The sequence below is a fragment of the Chelonia mydas genome, chromosome 17 (genome assembly GCF_015237465.2).
Source record: "Chelonia mydas isolate rCheMyd1 chromosome 17, rCheMyd1.pri.v2, whole genome shotgun sequence".
NCBI lineage: Eukaryota > Metazoa > Chordata > Testudines > Cheloniidae > Chelonia > Chelonia mydas.
Window position 1 is genome coordinate 17707009 of NC_051257.2, and position 25931 is coordinate 17732939.

Consider the following 25931-nt stretch of genomic DNA (forward strand, 5'->3'; position numbering starts at 1 on the left):
GCGCCTGTCCTCTGCTCCCGCACGTGCCGCCTCCCCGCCTCACTCGGCCTCGCGCTCCCGGCAGGATGCTGCTGGCCCGGGCCCTCCGCGCCGCCGCCGCCGCCGCCCTCCGCCCGCTGCCGCCGCGCCTCCCGCCCTCCCCGCTGCTGCGGCGGCCCGCGGCCCTGCTCTGCGACGCCCGCCCCTTCACCCGCAGCCTCTGGCTGCTCCGCGGGGACGCCGCCGGGACCCAGCGGCCCGGCCTCCTGCGGCCCCCGCCCGCCGGCGTGTCCTGCGGCTGCGGCGGCCTCCACACCGAGGGTAAGGGCGGGCCGCGGGGAGGGCGGCCTGGGAGAAGAGCGGGGTTTCCTAGGCCCGGGGCGGGCCCGTCCCCCCGGGTCCTGCCTGGCCTGGGCGGTCAGCGCGCAGGTCACACGCCCCGACGGACGCGCCGCTTCCGAGCTGCGGCCCGGGACTGGCCGCCGGGCCGGGGCGGTGAAGGGGCCGGGCTCCCTCCCCCGGAAGATCCGCCGCCGTGAGCGGCCCCTGTGTGTGTCCAGGATGTTCCCTGCCTGGCGGCGGGGGGCTGCGCTTTCCTCCTGGGCTCTCGCTCAGTCACACTGGGCAGCTGAAAGCCGGTGTGTGCCCTTGGGGCGCGACCGTGTCCCGGGGCTCCTGTGTCCTCTGCCTCCCAGCAGTCCCTCGGCCCAGACTCTCCTGCGCATCCAGGTGCGGGGTGGGGATGGGTGGCAGATGTCTGACTCTAGCAGAAAGAACAGGAGGACTTGGGGCACCTTAGAGACGAACCAATTTATTTGAGCGTAAGCTTTCGTGAGCTACAGCTCACTTCATCGGACCCATTCAGTGGAAAATACAGTGGGGAGGTTTATGTACACTCTAGCAGAACTGGGAGTTGGGTCTGTGGGAGTCTGGTCCTGTCTTTGTCACTGACAAAATGTGTGACCTTGGCAAGTCACTTAACTTTTCTCAAAAACAGACTCCAAGGAGAGACTGCTGAATTGGAATTAATTTGCAAACTGGATACAATTAACTTAGGCTTGAATAGAGACTGGGAGTGGATGGGTCATTACACAAAGTAAAACTATTTCCCTATGTTTATTCCACCCCCACCCCACCCCCCACCGTTCCTCAGACGTTCTTGTCAGCTGCTGTAAATGGCCCACCTTGATTATCACTACAAAAGGTTCCCCCCCCCCCCCCAATAGCTCACCTTAAGTGATCACTCTTGTTACAGTGTGTATGGTAACACCCATTGTTTCATGTCCTCTGTGTATTTAAATCTCCCCACTGTATTTTCCACTGAATGCATCCGATGAAGTGAGCTGTAGCTCACGAAAGCTTATGCTCAGATAAATTGGTTCGTCTCTAAGGTGCCACAAGTACTCCTTTTCTTTTTGCGAATACAGACTAACATGGCTGCTACTCTGAAACTTAACTTTTCTGTTATGTGTCAGTCCTGTCTCTCTTCTCCCTCCCCTACCCCCTCTCCCCCGCGTTAACTTCAGCAAACCCAGTGGTGAAATAAGGATAATTCACCTGCCTTATGGAAGGGGTTTATGAAACATAATGTTTGCAAAGCAATGTGAGCTCCTTGGATGGATGGTAAAACAGGTATTTATCTGTATTGTAATCAAGTCTCAGTCATGGAGGTACATTGGGATTATTACCCTCTGACTTCACACTTAGGCCCTGTAGGGCAGATTCTGATGCCTGAGGTCCATTGTAGTCACTAGGAACCCTGCTTAAGACTCCAGTGATTCCATCCAAGTTCTTGTGCTCACTTCATTAATAATTTAGGTGCTTTTTTCCTCGTGTATTGTACCTGTATCAATACTTGTATGTATTGAAAGAACAGCTTTTAATAATGTATTTTAGTAATGACTTGTTAGTTAACTCTTTGTACAGAACTTCAGCCCCTTTGGCAAATTACGGGCTCTTACACGTCATCACTCTGCACACACTTTAATTCTTTGCCCTCTTCAATATAGTGCTTTTCAGCTGAACATTATAAACTCTTTTATGAACTAGTAGGCCTTTTAATCTTAGTATAAGGTATGTGGTATTACCTCCCCACCATCACCATTTTATACCAGGATAAACTGAGGTACACAGACGGTATTTGGTCAAGTCAGTGACTAAACTAGAAATAGAATCCTGGAGGCCTAACTTCGTTTTCTCTTCTAGCCACTAGGGAACAATATTTCTCTAACTCAGGTGTTTTAATATCTTCATCTCTTTTTATTCCTCCCAGGGGACAAAGCATTTGCAGAGTTTCTGATAGATGAAATTAAAGAGGAGAAGAAGATCCAGAAAAATAAATCCCTGCCCAAGATGTCTGGAGGGTGGGAGCTAGAAGTGCATGGCACTGAAGCCAAATTGTTGCGGAAAATAGCTGGTGAGAGGTAAGCGTGAGATGGGTTTTTTTGCTGAGCTGATATTTGATCTTGTCAGTGAATATAAGGACTTAGTTTAAATTCCAGTGAAGCAGGGTAAGCACGTCTTGTCCATGATAGATGTTGTGTTAATGAAAAGCTATTAACTTAGTACTGCTTCCCAGTGTCACTTTGTGCTGTCATCCAGGCCAAGTGGAGATTACAAAAGCTTTGAAGTCACTTTATTTTTCCATCCTGTAGAGCAATGTGGTATACTCTGCCATTGTAGCTTGCCCTGTGTCTTCTCAGGATTCATGGCACCATTTCACTCTAGGGGGGAACAGGAAACATGAATTTAACCTAGTAAACTGAGAATACATTTGTTCATAAATACAGGGAACTTATGGGGTTTAAACTTTGTGCAGTGGTCTTATCTTAAAATTTATCCTTAAGAGTAGCACACCATACGAAGTGCAGGGGAAATTCAGTGAAGCGCATAATGTACTTCAGGCCCCTTTATTGACATCACAGATAGAATAAGCACCTGAAACTTTGTGAGCAGGAACAGAGCCATATCAGTTGTTCAACTAGTGTGGCTTTTATCTGGTATTTAATCTCATCCTCTTGTTATGTTGTGTTGAAGGATTACAGTTACATTCAACATTAACAACAGCATTCCACCAACATTTGATGAAGAGCCACAAGAAGGACAGAAAGCTGATGAACAGGAGGTAAATGTACAGCCTTTATGTACCCTTTCAATAAGTACGCTGTAGTAGAGCAGGACATTAGGCGTTTGCCTGGTCTACCATTTAACTACCCTCTCATTGCAATATCAAAGGAAGAAAGACACCTGGTAGGCCTAAAATGTGCCCGTACAAGAGGATCCTTTGTAGCGAAGATGAAGGGACTCAGATGTTTGAACTTATGGCTACCTTTGCAACTTGCTGTGATGAAGTACAGTTAAAAAAAATCTTAATCCATAGATATATTCACACACCCCTTGATCTTTTATAAGGTCATCTATATTTATGGTGATGGTGGGATTTAATCAGCCGGTATTACAGTAGTTAGTAAATAGTATCACTTACCACTTTTAAAGTGAGTGATGTGATGGTTTTGAGGTGTAAACTTGCTTTGCTGTGAACACCGATATTAGACATATTCAAGGAATCTCTGTAGTGTCTTAAAAACAAACCAGTTTGAGGTTTGTAGCAGTTGGCTTATACACTACCTGCTTTTCCCACTGGTCTTTGTGTAGAAAGTAGTTACCTAGCATAGGTGGAGTCCAATACTAACGTGATCTTCTTCTTACTTTTCATAGCCTGAACTTACATCGACTCCTAACTTTGTTGTAGAAGTAACAAAAGATGATCCCAAACAGACTCTTGCGCTTGACTGCCACTATCCTGAGGATGAGGTAGGTATCATGATTTGGAGGAAGTGAACCACTGGTAATTGTGTTGAGTGGGACAATGTGTACAGAATCAGAGTGCATTATCCTCCTGACTGTGGCATGATTTTGCCTTCGTCTTATTCCTCTTGTCTGATCAGGCAAGATTTTGCTGTACAACATATATAATCTTCCATAATCTATAGACAGTCCTATTACCATCTTGTTCAGTGCGACACAATAAAAGGTTTTAAGTGTTTGCAGAGCCGGGAAGTTCCACTCCACTCTGTATATCCTGATCTCACTTCCCTAAGTATAGCTGCTTGCTTTCCTCTGTTCTAATAGCTTCTGCTGAACAAAGTAGGCAGAAGGAAGTGAGCAGCGATCTTTAGCAGTGTACCGTAACTTGAAAGACAGCAATTCAAAACTTATAAAAGGAAATATTTCTACACAATGCATAATTGACTTGTGGAATTCATTGTCACTAGGTGTCATTGAGACCAAGAGTAGTAGAATTCCAAAATAAATTAGACATCTTTTCTGCTGAGAACATTGCAGTTGCATTTGACTTTAAAAAAAAAAAAAAAAAAAAACTTAATAAAATCCTTAGAAGGGATATAAATCTTAATGCTTCATAGTATAAGCCAGACTCTAGTTGACAACATTTAGGAGGAATCTTCTTCTTGGGATATTCCAGAATTGTCTATTAGAAGATTTTGTACATTTTCCTCTGAAGCAACTGGTACTGGCCACTGTCAGAGACAGGATAATGGGCAACAATAATGGTGGATTGATCCGTTATGGCAACTTGTGTGTCTTTGTGCAAGTGTCCTTACCACATGTACACAGCAAGAGGCGAACTAGAGACTCCTAAGCATGTTAATAAGCAAAAACTGCAAGTGTACACAGCTTTACCATGTGTCAGTCATATGGTGTTAGGCTCCATAGCTTTTACCAGCTGAATAACGTTCCTGATCCAGAATGTAATGGCTGAAGGTGCTCTCCAGTTTGGGCAATTCTTCCTCACAGATCTCATTTCTTGTGTCAGATTGGACATGGGGAAGAGGAGGAGAGTGACATTTTCTCAATTCGGGAGGTCAGCTTTCAGCCCACTGGAGAATCAGACTGGAAGGACACCAACTACACTCTCAGCACAGACTCTCTTGACTGGGTAGGTGCAGCTAAAACCTGCGTAGCATGCTAGACTGCATTAGAGTTTAGCTCAACTCATCCCATTTGATTTTCTCTCTAGATGTTGATATAGTCACCAGGAACCCTGTCCTGGGATTGCTTCTTGGTGAGGAGCTCTCTTTGAGAAGGAGAGTCCAGTGGTTAGGGTCCTTGCCTAGGACTTGCTATTCCCTACTTCTGCCCCAGGCTTCCTGTGTGACTTTAGGCAATTATGTACCTCAGTTCCCTATCTGTAAAATGGGGATAACAACACTGCTATCCCTTGTAGGGATGCTGTGAAGATGAATATAGATCTGAGGTGCTCAGATACTACTGTGATGGGGGCCATTTATGTACCTAAGATAAATTGAAGTCAGTGAGAGGTCTGCAGGCTCATCTGTAGAATGGACTGAGTATCTGTTAGTGAAATTATCCCAGTTGTGTGAAAAATTGACAAATGATTTAAGGTAAAGTTAGCAGACACTCATGCATGTTCTTCTGTCTGTGTGTTACTGGCATATTTTATTATGCATATTTTGTGTGTATTTACCAAAAACCTCACCAGGCACCTGCTGATACCTCTAAATGCCAGTGATTTAACTGGAAATCCATGTTGGAGGAAGGGTTGGTATGTGCAAGTCCTTTTGCAGGCTCAGGCCTGTATCAAGAAGTGTGACTCTCTGGTTGGAACAGTCCTACTGATAATGCCAGAGGTTGAGATGCTGATGGTTAGCTTTGGGTTTTTTTAAAACATAAACAATCAGATTTGGCAAAGGGGAAGGTCTTCTACGTCCCTGGTTTGCATTTACTGCTTAGGACAAAATGCGTTCTTTGGGGTGGAATTATCACACAAGTCTACTTGCAACTCTAAAAATACATGAACATGAAAAAATGCAATGTATAATTTGGAAAGGAACTGAACCTTAATTGAACAGGTCTATACCTCTGGTACCAGTCTTCTGACCATGCTGGCCAGACAGTATTGAAAATAACTTGTGTCCGAACTTTAAATACACAGCATTACAAAGAGAATCTTGGATGGGATAAAAGGCTTTTTGGTGATGCAGATGGTCTTCAACAGACTTGATTTACTAGCTTACATTGTCATCACACCATCTCAGTATTACAGTTGGGTGCAGTTTAGTAGAAAATAACAGTGTGATCCATCCATTAGAGGTCTCCTTTAAATCTTGCTCCTAGTTCAGGCCTGCTGTGAGGAAGGAAACAGGCTTTATCCATTTTGGGAAAAGACATTCACTTCTTCCGAGTGGAAAATGAAATACAAAAGGGCATTTAAAAGCAATGCTTATCTATAATAATCCTTTGTTTAATAATTTCTTGCAGGCTCTGTATGACCACTTAATGGATTTCTTGGCTGACCGAGGAGTGGACAACACATTTGCTGATGAGTTAATTGAGCTCAGCACTGCACTGGAGCACCAGGAGTACATTAGATTCCTTGAAGACCTTAAAAGCTTTGTCAAATGTCAGTAGATTGGGAAATTAAAAGTCAAAGCCTTTAACCATGGATACCCTGTAGCAGTGCTCTTACCCGCAGCTGATACCACCAGTAAGTTTAAAACTTCAAAGTGGGATAAACACATCATGGAAAACAAAATGATTCTCAATGATTGCATTTCAAATTTAATTTATGTTGCAGCCTGGATTTTAAGTTTTATGTCATTCTCACACCCTTTTGGGTATTTTTGTACAATTAAGAAACATGATTATAATGACATGAAGAATAAAATCCGCTCAAGAAAAAACCTTTCTTTCTGCTTTACTGTTGCTGGTTAAGAAGTGGTGTAAATTGGTCAGAGGCAAATACTTAAAGTCACAGATGCCTTTCTGCGGGTCGTGGGGAAGTTGAGTTCTTAAAATTTACAGACTGCATTTTATTTATGGTAGTCTATAAAATATTACTGTTAAACTAATTTGCCGTAACACAGAAGGTGATTGAAGGCAGAAGGGGAAGCATTGTTTCTAGATGAATAGTTCAGATCTTATCCAGACTGATGACAGAGCTGCCAACACTGACTTTCATCTTATAGGAGTTGGTTTCTCAGGCCCCTTCCTAATGGTTAGATACCCGCGTGACAAATCTTGCAGGCAGACTTGTGCATTGTGAAGATGCCTCTCCCTTGCCTCTATTCCTCATTTTTGGATAAATAGTTGGCATCAGTGGATTCTAAATATGATGTAGTAAAACTAGGCTCGCTAGATCAATTTGACTGCACTGTTGAAAGGAAACTCTGATCACAGGAACTAGATTGAGTTCCTGACAACTTGGAAGGCCTAGCTCATATTGGTTAATGTTAAGCATGCACAGACTGTAGTATTTCAGAGGAGCACTACCCTTTATCTGGTTACTTAACATTTTTTATCAATGTTTGTTTTCCTTGACACATTAAAATTGGAATTCAACATTTCTAGTATCTAATCTTTCAAATACATTGTTTAATACAAGTTAAATAAACATAGGAACCCTCCATCCTTGGGTTGGGTTTTTCATAACCCTGCTGGCAGCTCAATTAGCTGTACTTGCATGAGTTCTTCTATATGCCAGCTGTTTAGCTCACTCAGTCAGCACCAAATCAAAACTACAGTGATCTTTATTTAGAATGGTTGGGGCTGATGTGCTATAACTGAAGCATTTGAGATTGAGAGTGCATCTAGGTTGTTTTGTTTATCCTTATCACAGTCCTGTTGAAAACTACCAGCCATATTCCCCAGGAGCATGGATCTGTCACATCAGTGATTCTGAAAACATAAGATGTGACTGCCCTACTCTCTGATAAAGAGGGCACTACTGTATCATAACTGTTAGTTTAAACTACTACCCTATACACTCAAAAGGAAGTGATGGTTGAGTTTATGTCATTTCACATTTGTCACTGCATGCTAGTCGTAGCTTGTGTCTGGCTCGAGGTTAAAGATGCGCTATATCACACTTTCTATTCACTTGCACATATGCTTTTACTGTTTGGACCTGGTACGTATTAAAGCCTTTCCTATGATAAAGGTCAGGGGTTCAGCTGCAGTAGCAATGATGGGGACATTAGATCCAGTGAGAGGGGAGACTTTAGTGTAATTTTTGTAAGTGCCAGTTTGTCTAAAATGGTACCTTTGTTCTTTGTGTATGTTCACTTACATTTCACAACTGAAATTTTCCATCATCAACTGTGGAGCAGGCACCTCCTGCTCTAAAGTATGTCACATGTAACTACACAAGCTGAGACAGACAGAGCCCCTTCTTTTTGCAGAACAGGAAATGAATGAAAAGCCAGAGAGGCAGCAGTAAGTTATGGGAAGGCTTGTGCTGACTTCAAGATTGTGGGGAGGCTTGCCTCATTTGTGAACAGCCACATCTCATTTCAGATATTTATTTAGCTATCAAAAGTGCAGATTAAGCCAATATTGCTTGATATCCGGTATTAAAGTACAAAATTATATACAGTTAAATATAAAAAAAATGTGCAGGATGCCATCCAAGTTGCTTAGAGGCTGAAGGAAGGATCTTACTAGTGTATTCTTTCCATGGAGAAACCCCAGCAGGGTTGAAGTTACAGGAGGACTGTCCAAGAGTCACAGACCTTTAGAAAAGAAAGTGCCCAGTCACTTACAGGTATAGACTATACAACAGTAATTGTAACACTAGAACAAGGTCAAGCCTCATGGGCACTAATGCTAAGAGGTACCTCCTACTAAGCCTTGGTTTGGTCTATGCACAGGGAGAAATTCAAGTGGGGACCCGACTATGTCTAAAGGTTATGTTGATTTCAGTCTAACATTTGGGACTTCTACAAACAAGCTTTCAGTATGCTGACATCAAAATGGTTTCACAGCTTGTTACTGAAATGAAAAGTAGTCTTGTGGATTTAAATTTAAGCATTCCCTGCAGTGTTTGCAATCCAAACTCTGCAGCACTGTGCTAGTGCAGGAGAACCAGAAAGTAAAACACAGATGAGTCAGTATCACTAGGTTGTCTAAAGGTGAGACAACTAGAAAAAAGGAAACAAAGATGAAGAGTAACTTATATTTTAAAAAAAATATATTCTTATAAAGACATCTTTGATTTTAGTAAAATAACCTGTTTATTCAGGAGATAGATAATTACTTAACCCAATAGTTCCATTTGTGTTACACGCCATGGGAAACACATACTGCATATCATACATGTAAAGGACAAGTAGCCCAATTCGAAAATGGAAACGAAACCATACTGTCATGTTCCTCACAAAAATGCCGTGTTTTTGCAAACCCAGAAGCTTCCCGAAAGGGGTGTGTCTGGGGGATGGGGGTGTCGAAGGGGGAACAGCACAACCTTTAAGTTGAATAGGTTGATTTGTTTTTGCCTACTACATGGAGAAGCACACGTGAATTGGGTGCTTCCCCAAGACTCCCTTGGCAATTTAGACTCACCGGACAGCTCATGAGAAGATTGGTTTCTCCCTCCATTCCACTAGTGATGGAGAACTCAGGATTGTGAAGACACTGATGACAATGTTCTGTTACACTGTCTTCTAGAAGTGACCGGAGCTTCTGTTCTGTCATACCCTGAGACAGAAATAGGGTAAGAAACTCATCTTGTGCTTTTAATCTCCCTGCTGTATTTTCCACTGAATGCATCCGATGAAGTGAGCTGTAGCTCACGAAAGCTTATGCTCAAATAAATCTGTTGTCTCTAAGGTGCCACAAGTCCTCCTTTTCGCTTTGCAGCAAGTTTACATAACTCAGAACTAGCATTTCTGACTGCACAGCTCCACATGCTGGATAATTCACTTCAGATGCAAACTGCTACTACACTGGGTTTCTTCGCCTTTTTTTTTTTGTTCTATATGCTGCTTAGTAGGAGAGAGAATGTATAGGCCCATATCTTCTCCCAGGGCCCTGCTGCTTGGTTTTCCAATTCCATTCAATGGACTTCTGGGATGGGCTCTACAGACCACAGTTTGAGAACCACAGCTCTGCACAGCCACCTTCCCATCAAGCTTGTATGGGTGCAAAATAGGACCAAGACAGGGGGGCACAAAAACATGAATGCACCATGTCACCAGCATTCATGAGAGAGGCAACTTTGCCCAGAACTCTCAGGTGCTACAACACTTAAATTATAGTTTACCTGTGTGCTGATGTGTAATCCACACTGGCATAAAACCAAATGACTCATCACAGTCAGGTTATTCCTAGAAATAGAACACAATGTGATAACCTTGACGGACAACTAGAAGAGAAAACACTGAATTCCAGCAAGACTGAAGTTAGATTTTGGAAGCATCTCTCACACACCGGATTTGTGCCTTCTGAGTAACTGTAACAATCAAACCCTTACTAGAGAAAGAGGTCTGCTTTTTTTTTTTCTCCTCCATGCAAGAGGCCAAACTGCATCTCCAGCCACAGAATGACTATCAACTCACTGCAGAATCCCCTGTACCACTTAAGGCTGTTTTGATCATCAGCATACCCAACAGTATGCTTCATGCAATGAATGGTATGGAAGAGAAGCATAAAGCTGAGGTGTTCAAGTCATGTTACACACAAAATATGAGGTCTGGTCTTAACTTCTTACAGCATATTGCTGTTAAAGGCCTACTGAGTTACACAGCTGGCTGCATTCCAGTGATAACTGAATCTCTTCACTTATCTCTTACTTATTACAGCAAGAATGAATGAATGAATGAAGCTAGACTTCATCAGCCAATCACCAGCTGTTACAAAGCATGCATAAAAAGATGTTTAAGCTTTGACAACATCACATACTTGGGTGAATTCAGAAGATCTACTGGCTGGTGAGTTAGTTAACATATAGCATTTGATGACCGGAACACACCTCACCTTTTACACACTGGACAGATAATCTTGTTGCCTGTGTCCAAGCCGTCAAGCATTGCATTGAGGCACTCCTGGTCGAACTGCAGACTCCGTTCATATTCTTCTATTGTCAACTGTTCTGTTAAAAAAAAAAAAAACCCCACAATTGTCACTGGCTACTGACCTAAGGCAAATGTCAAGATGAAATTGCTATGGCTAGGCAGAGAGAAATCTAGGTTAGTAACTATTTGTAACTTGTCTTTCTTTGGATCAGCTACAAAAGCATTAGGGGATTCTGACTTAAAATCTTTACTCATGTTGCCCACTGAAAATCTTTAGATGATCCTAATCTAACTGCCTACTACACATTCCATCCAAAGATTTCAAATTTTACAAGCATTAATCAACTGCACCTCACATCCTCCTATTTTAGATAGGGAAACTGAGATCGTGATGTGTCAGAGCCTGAAGCTTCTGGATCCCAGTTCTGTGCTCAGACTACTCTCATTTCAGAGGATACAAAAGGAGATTTGTTGTGTGTCATTACGGCTGTCATTTGGTCATTGACTGCTCACGGGAAAGTCAAATTCGGGTGAGAGGCAAAAATCAAATATTTTATATATTATCAGGTTTCAGAACACTTGTTCTGTATCACAGATAACCTTCATGTTTTCTATTCTTAATGGAAATACTGGGACACTTTTACTTATCCAGCAATGGATCTTCCAACCCTTCACAAGGGAACTAAAGCTCTTGCTAACAGTCCAAGCTCATGTTCTTCGTTGGCCTCTCACACATCCCATGATTTAACTCTCAACTCTTGGAGTTGTAACAAAGCAAAACTACCAATCACATCCAACCACCTACCAGGATCCCAAAGCATCTGAGATCATAGATCTTTTTAAAAGAGTCCTTTGGAAATCACATGATTTCCAAACCAAGAAGAAAGTTCAGCCTCAAATAAATGGATGACTAGGATTTCAGGAAGGTTAAAAATGACTCACGTAGGGTATTGGCATGCGTCAATATCAAAAATATGTTTTTTGAAAAGCTACCTTGTGAGATCAACTCTTGTTGGATTTCCTCCAGTACTGCTAGTTCATCGGGGTCCTCCAACACCTGAAACATACATCGATCAGTATTCCTCTCTTTAAGGCAAGTGGGGGAGCATTATTTCACAACATCAGCAGGACAGTACTGCATTAAAACAATCCAGTGTAATCAAACAAGTGACTCTGCTGCCTTTGCAACTGGATAGTGGGAGTTTCCTGAACTTCCATGGGTTGTTTGCAGTTAGCAAGCAGAGGTTTCCAGACTCCTTTAAAGCTAGATAGAAGTTTCAAGGAAATACAGCTCCAATCCCCTTTAACGTCAAACCTTAACATTTTATATTCATTTGTGGGTCTGTCATTCTAAGAAATTGGACAAATAACACCAATCTTTAAAAAACAGGCAAAAAACCAACCAACCACCCAGAATCACAAGATTCACATGCAACTGGTGCTGAAGGGACTGAGTGGCAGTAGCTCCTGATGTTGGATCCTCCACTCATATGGCTGAAGCAGCTCAAAACTTCGGAGCTGTGCAAATCCTGACCAGCCAGAGGCATGAGATCCTTAAAGCAGGGCATTACAGCTAGATACCTTTTTGGGTAGTGGGGGAGAAGGGTACTAGATATAAATAACAATAGATGTACATTATCTTGAGATGAGAAGATGGAGGGCTGTGCATATCTGTGACCCTGAGATAGCACCTGATTAGCCCAGAGAGTTTAAAGATGAGCCCTAAAGTAAACAGGCTTTTGAAAGTGTAAGGGCCTGCACATAACAGGAATGATCAGGCCCATTAGAGGGACTGAAGTGTTATAAATGTTAATAATAAATGTTTCTCTGGTTGAGGATGGAGATGCAGTTTATAATGTCGTTCGATGGGGAAGCCACGCATAGGGCATCTCCAAGATGATGCGCAAGAATCCAGCTCACTGACCTGTGACAGCGCCGCCTTTCTCCTGAGGGAGGGCAGGCTCACATTCACTGACTGCAAGGCCTGCCACTCCTCCTCCATCACCTCCTGCACGAGAAGAGCACCCGGCGCATGGCAGTGCACATTCTCCCCAGCCTGGCGGTATCTATCCAGCAGCTTGGCACGACTGTTTTTAAGTCTCTCCACACAGCGCTTTGAGAGAAGACAAAATAGAGGATGCAGGATTCATTAGTGTCATGCCTCTTCTTTTGGATGGACAACGGGGCAACCAGACACTGATTTTACAGCTCAGGGATGTAACTGAAAAAAACTGAGAAATTACAGGACTGGAATAGTAACATGGTTTTTGAGAAGTCCCAGCTAGAGCAGGTAGACAGAACCAGAGAGCAGTCAGGCTCCTAGACCATTAGCAGATAGGTCTACAGGAAGCCAAGAGCTCAGGTTTAATCCAGTTTGGCTGGGCAGATGGGATCTCACCTCTCCATTCTGAAAGTAAGTCAAGGGAAACAGCTGTATTTTCTGCCCAGTCTCTAATACACAGGGACCAAATTTTTATGGTGCTGCTATGACAACCCCTATGTGTGTCGCCAGACCTCAACTCAGATACATACTTGGCTGGCAATTCTTTGGCTTTTTCTGGCTAGAAATTACTTGTTCTGCCATCAGCTAGCTGTATATACTGTCCCCACTCCCTTCTCTCTCTTTTAAGAATAGTCTGGAGTTGGTGGTAAGGTAGAAGTTAAGTTGGTAGTAGGAGAATTGACCTGAAATCAGAGCCTGACAATATTTATCTCTCAAGGTTGTCCTACTGGCAGTAGGAAGCTAGGAAACTTGTTCTGGAGCCCTACAGGGCTTCAGGCTCACCAGCTGCCCATCAGAACAGCTCCTGTCTCCCCCCACTGCCACTAAGCGCACAAGGTCACCATTCAACTCTTCCTTCTAGGTCGCTTTCAGGGTGCCATTGAAAGCAAAGCAGTGACTAACTTATATCTGTTTGAAAAGGGTCCTATTGGGTTCTGGGGAGGTTGGCTGGTGCAAGCCCACCCATGGCTAAAGGGCCCTCCCCCAGCCTAGGGGGAGGAGCCAATGAGCCCAGGACTAAATGATTATAGGGGACAACAGAAAAAAATAACAAGGGCAGGTGTGAAGGTCAAAGGGTCAAAAAAAAGGGAACCTGAAGGGGACACCCGAGCAGAGAGCATCCACTGCTCCTCGAAGGTATCAAGGGAGCCGCTCAGAGGCGCTCTGCCTGGATGCGTGAACAGGAGGAGGATTGGAAATAGGCCCCACAGTCGCAGAGAACCCCCTCAGCCAAAACCCTCTCCCTGGTGTGGTAGATGGCCATTTTGGCCATCGCTCGGAGGAGGCTGAAGAGGAAGGTCCTGTGATTTTGTGGGGCCACATATAGGGTGTGCATGCATGAGAAGGTCAGGGGAGACGTGCAGGAGGAGCCAGAAAAGAGCTGCAACCTGGTGCACTTAAGGTAAACGGGCACCAGGGTCTCCCTCACGCCACATAAGGGACAGGCATCAGGGACAGGAGTGACCCGTGTCAGGTACACGCCCATGCTCCGAGCCTCGAAAATGGTGTTAGGGAGACAACAGGGCCCAGTGCATAAACGCTGGCCTGGTGAGTCAGAAGACCTGGGTTCTAGTCTTGAGCACGCAATCCCTCCGTGCCTCAGTTTCCCGGTCTGCAAGATGGTGCCAATGGTACTGTACCCACACTACTAAAGTAACTGTTCCTATTAACAGGTCTCCCCACCCGGGCCAGGGCTGCTCCCCTCCCAGCCTGTGGGCATGGGAATCCTGCCACCTGGATCTCGCATCCTTCCCAACCTCGGCCAGTAAAACACCGGGCCAGGCCCAGGGGAGGGAACCCTGCCCCCTGCCCTTCAGCTGCAGCCAGCCCGGAGCAGCGGGGCTCCGGTGGGGGTCGGCCGGCAGCGCGCAGAACGGCCCGTCGCCGGATGGGGAAATCGTTACAATGTACCCAGTGCGCGAACGCTGAGCTCCCCCGCGTTCTACCGGCGGGGGGGGGCACCCTTCCCTCACCCGGCGGTAGGTCTCCTTCCAGGGCGGGGCTGCGGCCCCCTTGTAGAGAGCGCGATGCCGCTGCCCGAGCGCCTCCATGCCGCCCGCACAACCCAGCGCAGCCGCGGCCCTGCGTGGTGCGCGCTGGGACTTGTAGTCCCGCTCTGCGCCCCCGCCCGATGCACGCTGGGACTTGTAGTCCCGCTCTGCGCCCCCGCCCGGTGCACGCTGGGAGCGGTAGTTCTGAGGAGCCAGCCGGCCCTTGCCGGCGATTGGCTGGCGGAGGGCGGCGCTGTTCCGGGGTGGCGGCGATGGCGGCCGAGGGGGAGCCGGCGGACGAGTGGCGGGCGGCGCTGCCGCACCATGCCGTGCTGTGCCGGCTGCGGGAGCAGAGCGCGGAGAGACCCAGCCCGCCCGGCCCGACCCGCAGCCTGATCTTCGGGCTGGACGCGGACCTGTTCCTGTGGGACGCGGAGCTCGGCGCCTTCTGCACCCTCAGCCTGCGGGGCCTGAGCGGCGCGGAGCCCGAGGGGCTGGGCCGGTACCAGGTACTGGGGGGGGTCTGAGGGGCGCGGAGCCGGGGAGCTGGGCCGGTACCAGGTACTGGGGGGGAGGGGGTCTGAGGGGCGCGGAGCCAGGGGGGCTGGGCCGGTACCAGGTACTGGGAGGGGGTCTGAGGGGCGCGGAGCCGGGGAGCTGGGCCGGTACCAGGTACTGGGGGGGGGGGTCTGAGGGGCGTGGAGCCAGGGGGCTGGGCCGGTACCAGGTACTGGGGAGGAGAGTCTGAGGGGCGCGGAGCCGGGGGGCTGGGCCGGTACCAGGTACTGGGGGGGGAGGGGGTCTGAGGGGCGCGGAGCCGGGGGGCTGGGCCGGTACCAGGTACTGGGGGGGGTCTGAGGGGCGCGGAGCCGGGGGGCTGGGCCGGTACCAGGTACTGGGGGGGGTCTGAGGGGCGCGGAGCCGGGGGGCTGGGCCGGTACCAGGTACTGGGGGGGGTCTGAGGGGCACGGATCCAGGGGGGCTGGGCCGGTACCAGGTACTGGGGAGGAGAGTCTGAGGGGAGCGGAGCCGGGGGGCTGGGCCGGTACCAGGTACTGGGGGGGGTCTGAGGGGCACGGATCCAGGGGGGCTGGGCCGGTACCAGGTACTGGGGGGGGTCTGAGGGGCGCGGAGCCAGGGGGGCTGGGCCGGTACCAGGTACTGGGGAGGAGGGTCTGAGGGGTGCGGAGCCAGGAGGTCTGGGCAGGTTCCGCGGAGGCAGTGTGTTTGGGGGGTGTCTGAGGAGTGCAGGGGCTGGGTTGGTACCGGGTGGTGTGGGGTGTCTGAGGGGCATGGAGCCTGGGGGACTGGGCCAGTACCAGGTGGTGCGGGAAATGTGTGTCTGAGGTGTGTGGAGCTAGGGGGGCTGGGCCGGAACTGAGGGGGGTGGCCTCTCCCTGCCTTGTCCCGTCCCATCTGTTTACAAGTCAGTGAATGTTTCCAAAATAATTAATGTAATGTTAACTCATGACTATTTACAAAAAGAAAAGGAGTACTAGTGGCACCTTAGAGACTAACCAATTTATTTGAGCATAAGCTTTCGTGAAGTGAGTTGTAGCTCACGAAAGCTTATGCTCAAATAAATTGGTTAGTCTCTAAGGTGCCACTAGTACTCCTTTTCTTTTTGCAAATACAGACTAACACGGCTGCTACTCTGAAACCTGTCATGACTATTTAGTACTTTTTAAAGACCTATTTATTAGTATTAGTGTTTTATTGAAACTTTTTAAATTTCAGACCCTGGTCTGCATAAATCCACCCCTTTTTGAGGTCTATGAAACCCTGTTAAGTCCCACCCAGCATCATGTGGCGCTCATAGGCATTAAAGGGCTGATGGTACTGGAATTGCCTAAGCGCTGGGGAAAGAACTCAGAATTTGAAGGTGGAAAACCAACAATTAATTGTAGGTAGGTTATATATCAGTCAGACGTTTAACCACATTCTGTTTTGACACTCTTCATGTGTGAGCCTCTGGTCTTTTCCAATCAAATAAATTTGTGCAAAAAGATATAACATATGTGCTGAGTGTAAGATACAGAGCAGAAAATATGAAAGAAGAGTTTCATAAATAAGGAGCAGTGTATCTTGGTGTGATAAGAGACCTTGGTCTGAGAGAGGTACAGTATGTGCTCTCAGCTGAGTCAAAAGTTAGTTGGGATTATGGGGCTAAGAGCCTCCACAAATTCAATAAGCATTGTCACAGAGGACCTTCTAAGACACAATTTTCAAATCGTCAGTGTGCCTCACAGGCAAATTGGGATACCAGAGAAATGGTGTGATAGAATAGGTTTCTCATCCTCATTCCTAATGGTCAAAATATTCGCATTGCATGAGAATATAGGCAGTGGTCCAGTTAGTTTACTGCCCTGTCTTTGATAGTGTCCAATAATAGATCCTTTAAGGAGAGGCACAAGAAACCCTGTGGGGAGGTAGTTATGGGATAACCTGCCCCTGGGGAAAGTTTTTTTTTTTTTGTGTGACTTGGAATTTGTATCACTTGAACTATCATTCTATCCTCATCACTTTTGTTGGCAGTCTTGGAAGAGTCTAAGGACTGAATAGACAGGGAGACTTGACCTCCTTAATGCTGCTTCCTTTAGCTCAGGAACGTTAGCTTGCCTTACTGCTTCACATGTTAATTATTTTGTGTGTAAATGGAGAACTTTCAGCCTGAATAAGTGAAATAGAATAGCACCTTTTACTTGTACCAAATTAGCAACAGGAAAACTGTGTTTGAAAGGGGGATCATAAGTCTTTCGTGTATTTGTATTTACAGTGTAAAAGTCAGTGTCATGCAACGTGGGATGTTTTGACCCCAGGCCACATAGGCTCAGTCTCTGGGATCCAGCTCTACCATTGCTGCTGTATAGCTGACACATTATGTTGCTTCAGGCTGCTGATTCTTCTCATCTCTGTTTGGGTTAAACATGTCATTGTTTATGCCTGCGTTTTGTGGCCATGGTAACATGACCACAATAATTTAGGATTTTTGAGTTGTTGCATATCCCTTCAAACACTTGTGGAAGTGATCATACAATGAAACTATTCTGTTCCTGATTTATAAATAGGTGTGATAGATATATGGGTCCAAACATCTGTTAGAATAGAAGCAGCACTCTGACAAGTACATCTAATAGATGATTTCAAGGGTTAACGCACTTGTTTCGTCTACTCATTAGTTACTTGAATGGATAGGGAGAGAACCATTCTCTATGCTAACACATATTTTAGTCAGGATTAAAACGTCTATCTATGGTGATGGTTATAAATGCTTATAAGATAAAAGCAGTTTGTTTTGATGGTGTGCCTTTTATAACAGTATAAATTTGTTATTGTAGCACCATTCCTGTTGCTGAAAGGTTCTTCACTAGTTTGACATCCCTGACCCTAAAACATGTGGCCTGGTATCCCAGTGAGACATTAGAACCTCATGTAGTGCTGTTGACTTCAGATAACACTATAAGGTAAACCTTTTTCTGTTTGTTCTTCTGAATGTGTTTTCTAGTACAAGAACTAGTTGTTTACTGTCTTATGTGTAAGCATGCTTATTAGTGGAATTACAACATAAAAATAGTATAGAAAGAAGTTCAGGATGGTAACTGCTGATGTACTGACTCGTCATGTATGAAGTTAATGACTTAATTAAAGTATTCATTGTTCTTCTAGGATTTACAGTCTGAAGGTGCCACAGACACCTGTGAAGGTGATTGCTCTTTCAGATGCTGAGGAGGAGAGTTTAATGCTCAATAAAGGGTTTGTGCAGTTTTTAGATTTTGAAATGCTCTCAACAGGATAAACTTGCTGATGTACCAAATGTGTTTTTGTAGAGATGGAAAAGTGACTGGAAAAAAGATGGCGTAAAGTGTTGTGATAAATTCACCTGGGGAATCTTATTTCCTTCTTTTCCATAGCTTGTTTTTTATCTCCTCTTCCCAGCAAAGTAGCTGAACTTGTTTTTTCCCCACCTCACCATTTTAGAGGGAGCAATAAAAGCAAAATATTTTAAAGTTAATATAATGTCTTAAACAAAGGTTAAAAAGGGGCTTCTGGGAAGAGAATGTAATAGGTGGAGCTTACCTTCCTATCTTGTGTCTGACCTAGTTGAAATGGAGAAACCTGTTGCTCTCCAACAGCCAAGCCATGGCTTAATATATTGCACTGAAAATACCACTACATCCTCACCTCTCTGAGTGCCACATATTTGGGCTGGCTGGTAGCTGAGTTTCAGAAATGGAGTAAGAAATCAGTAGGCTCAGTGGAGGTGGGAGGTAAGATGCCATATGCAGTGTTCTTTTGAAACAGTCCATGAGTCAGAGTCCCTGGAGCCCGGAAATGACACTCTAGCATATGCATTTCATTGAAGAGAGGGGCAGTACCCGTATTTAGATTTCTATTGCAGAAAATACTGTTGGCTAAAGGACAGATCCATAATTGTAATATCTTAATCACATTTATCTAATGTAACTGTCATAACCTTAAGGGTAGCCTAAAATTCCTCTTTACCGGTAAGGGCTTAAGAAGCTCAAATAACCTGGTTGGCACCTGACCAAAGGAACCAATGGGGACAAAAAATACTTTCAAATCTGGGAGGGGGCGGGGGGAGGCTTTGTTTTGGGTTCTTTGTTTCTGTGTTCGTCCCCTCTTGGGACTAAGAGGGGGACCGGACATCAGTCCATGTCCTCCAAACCATTCTGAACCAGTCTCTCATATTACAGAAATTGTAAGTACAGCCAAGCAAGGCGTATTAGTTTATTTTTGTTTTCTCAACTTGTGAATTTTCCCTTTGCTGGAGGGAGGTTTATCCCTGTTTTGTTGTAACTTTGATACTAAGGCAAGAGGGGTTCCTCTGTGTTTTGTGCATCTTTTGTTACCCTGTAACGTTATCTTCCAACCTGATTTTACAGAGGGGATTTTTACCTTTTCCTTTTTTTTTTAAATAAAATTCTTCTTTTAAGAACTGGTTGTTTTTTTTTAGGTGTCCAAAGATCCAGGGATTTGGGTCTGTGTTCACTTTTTGTAACCAATTGGTTAGGATATTATTCTCAAGCCTCCCCAGGAAAGGGGGTGTAAGGGCGTGGGGGGATATTCTGGGGGAACAGGAACTCCAAGTAGTCCTTCCCTCATTCTTTGTCTAAATCACTTGGTGGTGGCAGCGTACTGTTCAAGGACAAGGTGGAATTTGTGTCTTGGGAAAGTTTTTAACCTAAGCTGGTAAAAATAAGCTTGGGGGTCTTGCATGCAGGTCCCCACATCTGTACCCCAGAGTTCAGAGTGGGGAAGGAACCCTGACGGTAACAGTAAATGCTACTTGAAATGAGGCCAATAATTGTGTGCAGTCAGTCATCACTAACTGTAATTTTTGGTCTGTCTCTCTTCCTTCCCCAGGAGAGCGTACACAGCATCACTAGGAGAGACTGCAGTGGCATTTGATTTTGGGCCTCTGGTATCTGTTCCGAAGAACATAGCTGGGCAGCGAGGGAGAGAGGAAGTATTGGCATATCCACTATACATATTGTATGAAAATGGGGAGACCTTTCTCACATATATTAGCCTCTTACAAAGGTAGGGACAGTGACCAATTTTGTTTAAAATGTGATTCATGTAGCACTTGTATGTGTGTGTTTCATCTCTGTGCAGATCTATATTTTATATCGAGATTTGTGCCAGATTCAGGAGCAGATGCTTATTGAATTCCATCTTTTTATATTGTAACCCAGTCTTTGTGCCAGTCTAATGGTTGGACCATATAGAGCTTTCAGTCTCTAGTCTTTAAGCTAATAGACCTGGCTTGAGCTCAGGTAGTAGAGGCTCATTGTTTTAGATCCAGAGGTCCTGGCTTCAGTCCCCACTACTGATAACCCACTTGTGTGTCACAGTACTTAAAAGGGACGCTTTCCGATCAAATTTGGGTGGAAAACTAGAGTTTTGTTAAAAATCAGCTGTTCTAAAGGTACCATATTGACTCTTGAGGTTTTTGGCTCCTCGTGTGTGACAAGCAGGAGCTCCCATAGCTCAGAGTGAGGTTGTGCTTCAAATAACCAAGCCCCTTTTGAGATCTTAGGGACTTGCAGCCTGGGTCTCATTAGGAAGGTGCTAGAATAGGATTCCAATCAAATGATAGGTTGAGGGATGCTGAGTTAGGTTATATGAAAGGGATATGCACCTTTAAGACCAATAGAAAGGACACTTAAAAATTGCAATCTAGATTTAATTAGATATGCAAATTAAAATTAAAAAATATGTCTTATATTTAGGTTGCAAACACTGCAGCATGCCTCTTCCTAGTGCGTGAGAAATAAAGTAAAATTGGTGAGAAACTGCCTATAAACAAAAGTGAAGCTGCCTAGTCCTTTTCATAGCCCAACCTGAGAGCAGTACAATAAAAAAACGAAACACTGAAAAATAAATTCTTAGGTATTGACATTTGTTCATAAAAAATAAGCTTGTCTCTTTAAGCGTGTTGTACAGCCCTTCGTAAAGCGGTGTGGCACTGTTTGTTGACTCCTTTGGCTGATAAGTTTGTTAGTCTGAGACAATAAAAGACTATTACTAAGATTTATTCCTTTGTGTGAGAGCACCATGCAGTGCATGTAGCCCAGGACCTTTAATTTTCATTAGATTGGATTTCAGGTTGCCAAATTTGAGCAAGAAAAACTAGTAAATGTATGTGTTCCCCTAGCTGTTGTCCTTGGCTTTCATTCTTTCGCAGGGGATTACTGGAGACAATTTTGGAAACTTTGGGCCTTAGTCTTCCAGTAAGCACTTCCTCATTTCTTCATTGCAGCACTGGAAAACTTGGCAAGCTGTTGGGCCCATTGCCCATGCACCCCACAGCTGAAGATAACTATGGCTATGATGCTTGTGCTGTTCTGTGCCTGCCCTGTGTTCCCAACATCTTGGTGATTGCCACCGAGTCAGGAATGCTTTATCACTGTGTGGTACTGGAGGGAGAAGAGGATGATGAGCAAACGGTAGGGTGGTGTTTCCTAGGACCTCTCACATGTCACTTGTTCCTGTGGTGTTCTCTGTCCGTCTTTCTGTCCCACATCCTCATTTCCTGGATGGAAACATTCAAAAGAAATGTTCATGTTGGCCCCTTGCTAATCAGACCAACATTAAAGTTAAAATAGAATCATTAGGTATTATTTTAGCCTAAATGTTGGTCTGATTAGCAAGGGGCCAACATGAATGTTTAGTCTGAATCTTTAGTTTAAATAAACCAAACTATAGCTTGATGCTTATTTGTTTTCTCAGAAATGTGGTGAGTGTCTTTTAAAAATATCTCCTTTTAAAATTATTAACTCTGATGAGAAACTGACATCACTAGCTGCAGAGGCACGATAGGTGACACTAAAGATAGAAGTGTGTCATAAATTCACGGGGATTAGGCAGGGACCACCCACTGCTTGATTTATGAAAAGAGCAGCTGCTCTGGAAAGCCTCTTCAGCACCTCCCTGCAGGCTGTAAGAAGTGACTGCTAGGGGCTGCCATTCAGGAAACAAGGATGTGTTTTTTATTTAAATGCTGGAAAGACCCTTCCCATGCTAAGTAACATTTTCTTCTTCTTGCTATTATAATGGTATTTTTGCTAGAAAGATGTTTTACAGATGCATTCAAATACTTTTTACAGTCAGAAAAGTCTTGGGACCCAAGATCTGACCTCATCCCTTCTCTGTATGTGTTTGAATGTGTTGAATTGGAACTTGCACTGAAACTGGCATCAGGAGAAGAGGAAGAGCCTTTAGAATCTGACTTCTCTTGCCCAATTAAATTGTACAGAGGTAAGGGTGCAATTAATCAATACTATTGCTGTTTTAATTCACTTTTTCAAAATTTGATATATTAGGTAATATAGACCTTATCGCTGTACTCAGAGCAGTGTTTTGAAAACAGTTCCTTGGAGTCTGTTGAAGCTACCTCATCTGTTAACAGGATTCAGAACTTTTTTAAAAAAAATTTTTATTGCTAATTTTAAAAAGGAAGTCTCATGAGAACACAATGATGCTGCTGAAATTGGTTTTTAAATGAGTCTAAGCATTCAGTACCTGCTATCTCTACACAGCACCGGGGTAGGAGTTGCAGCTCTTTAGACTTAAAAAGAACATAAGAAAGGCCATACTGGGTCAGACCAATGACCCATCTAGTCCAGTATCCTTTTGGTAGCCAGTGCCAGATGCTTCAGAGGAAATGAACAGGACAATTTTGAGTGATCCATCCCCTGTCATCCAGTCCCAGCTTCTGGCAGTTCGAGGTTTAGGGATACCCACAGCATGGCATTGCGTCCCTGACCATCTTGGGTAATAGCCATTGATGGACCAAAGATGTCTTTGCACTTGTTGTTGTTCTTCTGATGACTACCATTAAAAAGGGTGGGGTGAAGTTATCTAATGTTTCCTTCCTCTTCAGTGCAGGTTGTGCTGAGTGTGAGTTTAAAGCCTTCTGCTACTAAATATATAACTACAGAGTGCAAATGCATTTCTGCAGACTTGCAGCATGTGTGCTGCTAAAGGGTGAGGACAAATGACAAACTGCAAGGCTTATGTTATATAGCTGAGAACTTGAAAATTGGGTGGGCATAAAGTATAGCCAGGCTTTATTTGTTTATTAAAGTTAGGAGTAAACTGGCACGGGTTGCACTAAGATTCCATACATTGTTTATAAAGGGTTAAGCAATGATTGTTGTAAAGTCCAATAGGTCAATAGTTGTCTTAAAATTACCTGTAACCTCTACTAAGCATATCTGTAACATGCTTAGAACACCTATTATTTTATTATCCCTTTATGATCTGTTTATAAATGAAACTGTAATTACGAAAAAAAAGTCACCGATTCAACTGGTTGGACTGAGTGCAGGAAAAGGGGACTGGGTAGCTCTTGCAGAGTAACCATTAATACAAAATAGATGAAGGGCCAATCTGAGTCGAGTGCTGAACCTTCAGCACTAGCTGAATATAGACGTACAGGAATGATTTTGTGGGGTTTTTTTGTTCTAATCATATATATGGCTTAATTTTCAGATCCTAAATGTCCCTCTAGATATCACTGTATACACGAAGCTGGTGTGCACAGTGTTGGACTAACGTGGCTCCACAAACTTCACAAATTCCTTGGGTCAGGTGAGTAGTGAAATTGTCTTCCACATGAGGGGAAGTGTTTTCGTTTATCAGGCTACTTCCTTCTGTGGAAGGTAGCTGGTATCTGAGAATGGTGGCTGTATTATCCAGAATGTAGACCTCCCCCGAAAAAGTGGTTTGTAATTTCAAGAATTTTGAACATAATGCATTTGAAACAGTCTCCTGTCTTTGTAGATGAGGAAGACAAGGACAGTTTACAAGAACTTGGAGCAGAACAGAAGTGCTTTGTGGAACATATTCTTTGTACAAAGCCATTGCCATGCAGGTAGGAACCGAATGTCCTCCATTTCCCTTGAGTGAATAAATGTTCTGTTATGTGTATTAACTCTCAAGATTCCTCCTGAATAAACTAATTTGTTGGCTGAGCTGACAGAATCCAAATAATCACAAATGATTAAACTCCGAGTACCAAGAGTTGGTATCTTAAGGTTGAGTGTTTACCACAAATGCATTCTAATATAGAATTAAGCCTGAAATTCCCAGTTTGGTAGTGTCTGAACCCCACCCATCCAACCAACAAAATTTGTGAGATTGTCACCAACATTAGCTGTCCTAGTGCAAGACTTAGGGATTTAATGGGACTTCCTATCATACCTGAACACTAAAACGCATACTGCTTTTAGACTCTCCATCATGGTATGTTTATGGAATGTTAAAGCTCAGACGCAGCCAATAAAAATAACTAATTTCAAGCCAGCAAAGCATCCCTAATCTGGTGCAAGGTATTACCTGTTGGGTAAAGAGCCAATTATGCGATGTCATGTATTTGGATGAGTCCACAAGCTGGTTTTATTTCATAGTCAGCGGAAGGCTAATATCTTACATAATTCGCATGAGAAAATGGTGATTACTTACAAGATGCTTATCTGAGAGAGTGCGAGTGTGCTTTAGCTGTAAAAGTATTTTGTGCACCTTATTTAAGAAAGATGTCCTAATTCAGTGAAACATTTGGCCTCCAAGTTGATGGATGTAGATGGATACAACTTTCTGGATATATTCTTACTGCACTGACAAAAGGTGTTTTGAATTATCTATTTATTTCCCCAGGCAACCTGCTCCAATTAGAGGATTTTGGATAGTCTCTGACATTTTAGGGCCCACGATGATCTGCATCACCAGCACCTATGAATGTATCACGAGGCCTCTTCTGTATGTAGTTTTCTTACCTAATTGGTTTAAAATTCGTGCTTTTCCCTTGTCTTTAGTTAACCTGTGTACTGGAAGCATTCTTACAAAATGCTTATCAGTTACTGCTTCAGTGTCTCAAGACTTGTTTTCTGTTCCTCTTGCCAGTTTAACTCTGACTTCTGCTCTTCTTTTTCATATTTATTATTTTTAATTTGTTCCAAATACAACAAATATACCAAAGTACAAGTGTTATAATATACAAAGTAAGTAAGGGGGGGGTTAGGATAGACGGAAAGGAAGGGAAGCAACATATCTGTTTTCATGGTCTGCATTAATCATAGACCTCTAAAATCAGCCCAAATTGCTTTTAATTTTTCAGGCATTCCCCTTCTGCGGAATGCCAGTGGTTTGTTAGCTGTGAAGGCAGCCTTATCACTGAACCAGGCATCAATGTTGGGTGGGGATCCACTTTTCCATTTTTTTTGCAGGATTAATTTTTTTAGTGACCAAAGCTGCACATTGGAACTGTGCCACCTTGTTACCAGGTGACTACAGTGCTTGTAAAATAGATTTGAGCTTGACAGCTTATTTCTTTTTAAATAACTCTTATGGTAAGAAAATGCCAGCTCATCCAGAAATGGTCCAATCGATGAAGTTTTATGGGGCATTTTGAGGAGTAATGTAATAAACGTAGAACTCCTGCAATGCTTAGGACACCATAGAATCACTCTTTGTGTTGGGCCAAGAAGCATTAGCAAAGGATTCTTGAAATATTGCTATAATTCTTTTTCATGGTACTTTCCACCTGATGATTTCAAAGTGCGTTACAAACATTAGGGCCGGCAACATCCTGGAGCTAAATACATT

At 44.2% G+C, this 25931-nt stretch overlaps 3 protein-coding genes across 6 annotated transcripts in view; 2 read left to right on the forward strand and 1 right to left on the reverse strand.

Moving 5' to 3' along the window:
- On the forward strand, positions 1 to 7359 carry LOC102935877 (complement C1q binding protein). Its single transcript, XM_037880459.2, has 6 exons — positions 1 to 300; positions 2252 to 2402; positions 3016 to 3103; positions 3697 to 3792; positions 4814 to 4936; positions 6280 to 7359. The coding sequence occupies exons 1-6, from the start codon at positions 66 to 68 to the stop codon at positions 6427 to 6429; spliced, it is 843 nt and encodes a 280-aa protein (XP_037736387.1). The 5' UTR covers positions 1 to 65; the 3' UTR covers positions 6430 to 7359.
- Positions 1982 to 14913, reverse strand: RPAIN (RPA interacting protein). 4 transcript variants are annotated; one of them, XM_037880461.2, is made up of 8 exons: positions 14784 to 14913; positions 12733 to 12921; positions 11802 to 11865; positions 10771 to 10885; positions 10058 to 10121; positions 9358 to 9492; positions 8458 to 8528; positions 1982 to 2702 (listed from the first exon to the last, which is right to left on the reverse strand). In XM_037880461.2, the coding sequence occupies exons 1-7, from the start codon at positions 14859 to 14861 to the stop codon at positions 8499 to 8501; spliced, it is 675 nt and encodes a 224-aa protein (XP_037736389.1). In that variant the 5' UTR covers positions 14862 to 14913; the 3' UTR covers positions 1982 to 2702; positions 8458 to 8498. The 4 variants fall into 4 exon arrangements, with proteins under 4 accessions (XP_037736389.1, XP_037736391.1, XP_037736390.1 ...); XM_037880463.2 differs by lacking the exon at positions 1982 to 2702 and adding an exon at positions 5432 to 6142; XM_037880462.2 differs by lacking the exon at positions 1982 to 2702 and adding an exon at positions 5432 to 6145.
- Positions 14859 to 25931, forward strand: part of NUP88 (nucleoporin 88) — a 15775-nt gene continuing 4702 nt past the window's right edge. Inside the window, exons 1-10 of the mRNA XM_037880782.2 lie at positions 14859 to 15310; positions 16539 to 16708; positions 18140 to 18265; positions 18468 to 18554; positions 20187 to 20363; positions 21586 to 21772; positions 22433 to 22583; positions 23820 to 23918; positions 24111 to 24201; positions 24984 to 25085. Coding sequence (XP_037736710.2) covers positions 14942 to 15310; positions 16539 to 16708; positions 18140 to 18265; positions 18468 to 18554; positions 20187 to 20363; positions 21586 to 21772; positions 22433 to 22583; positions 23820 to 23918; positions 24111 to 24201; positions 24984 to 25085 — 1559 coding nt within the window. The 5' untranslated portion in view covers positions 14859 to 14941. The remainder of the gene's footprint in view (positions 15311 to 16538; positions 16709 to 18139; positions 18266 to 18467; positions 18555 to 20186; positions 20364 to 21585; positions 21773 to 22432; positions 22584 to 23819; positions 23919 to 24110; positions 24202 to 24983; positions 25086 to 25931) is intronic.

Excerpts from the sequence above, each read along its gene's own strand:
- RPAIN (XM_037880461.2), bottom strand. The coding sequence starts at position 14,861 with ATGGAGGCGCTCGGGCAGCGGCATCGCGCTCTCTACAAGGGGGCCGCA. Across the intron at positions 11,866-12,732 it reads GAAAGGCGGCGCTGTCACAG|GTGTTGGAGGACCCCGATGA; the intron begins GTCAGTGAGCTG and ends TGTATGTTTCAG. Across the intron at positions 10,886-11,801 it reads ACAAGAGTTGATCTCACAAG|AACAGTTGACAATAGAAGAA; the intron begins GTAGCTTTTCAA and ends TTTTTTTAACAG.
- LOC102935877 (XM_037880459.2), top strand. The coding sequence starts at position 66 with ATGCTGCTGGCCCGGGCCCTCCGCGCCGCCGCCGCCGCCGCCCTCCGC. Across the intron at positions 2,403-3,015 it reads CGGAAAATAGCTGGTGAGAG|GATTACAGTTACATTCAACA; the intron begins GTAAGCGTGAGA and ends GTTGTGTTGAAG. Across the intron at positions 3,104-3,696 it reads AGAAAGCTGATGAACAGGAG|CCTGAACTTACATCGACTCC; the intron begins GTAAATGTACAG and ends TACTTTTCATAG.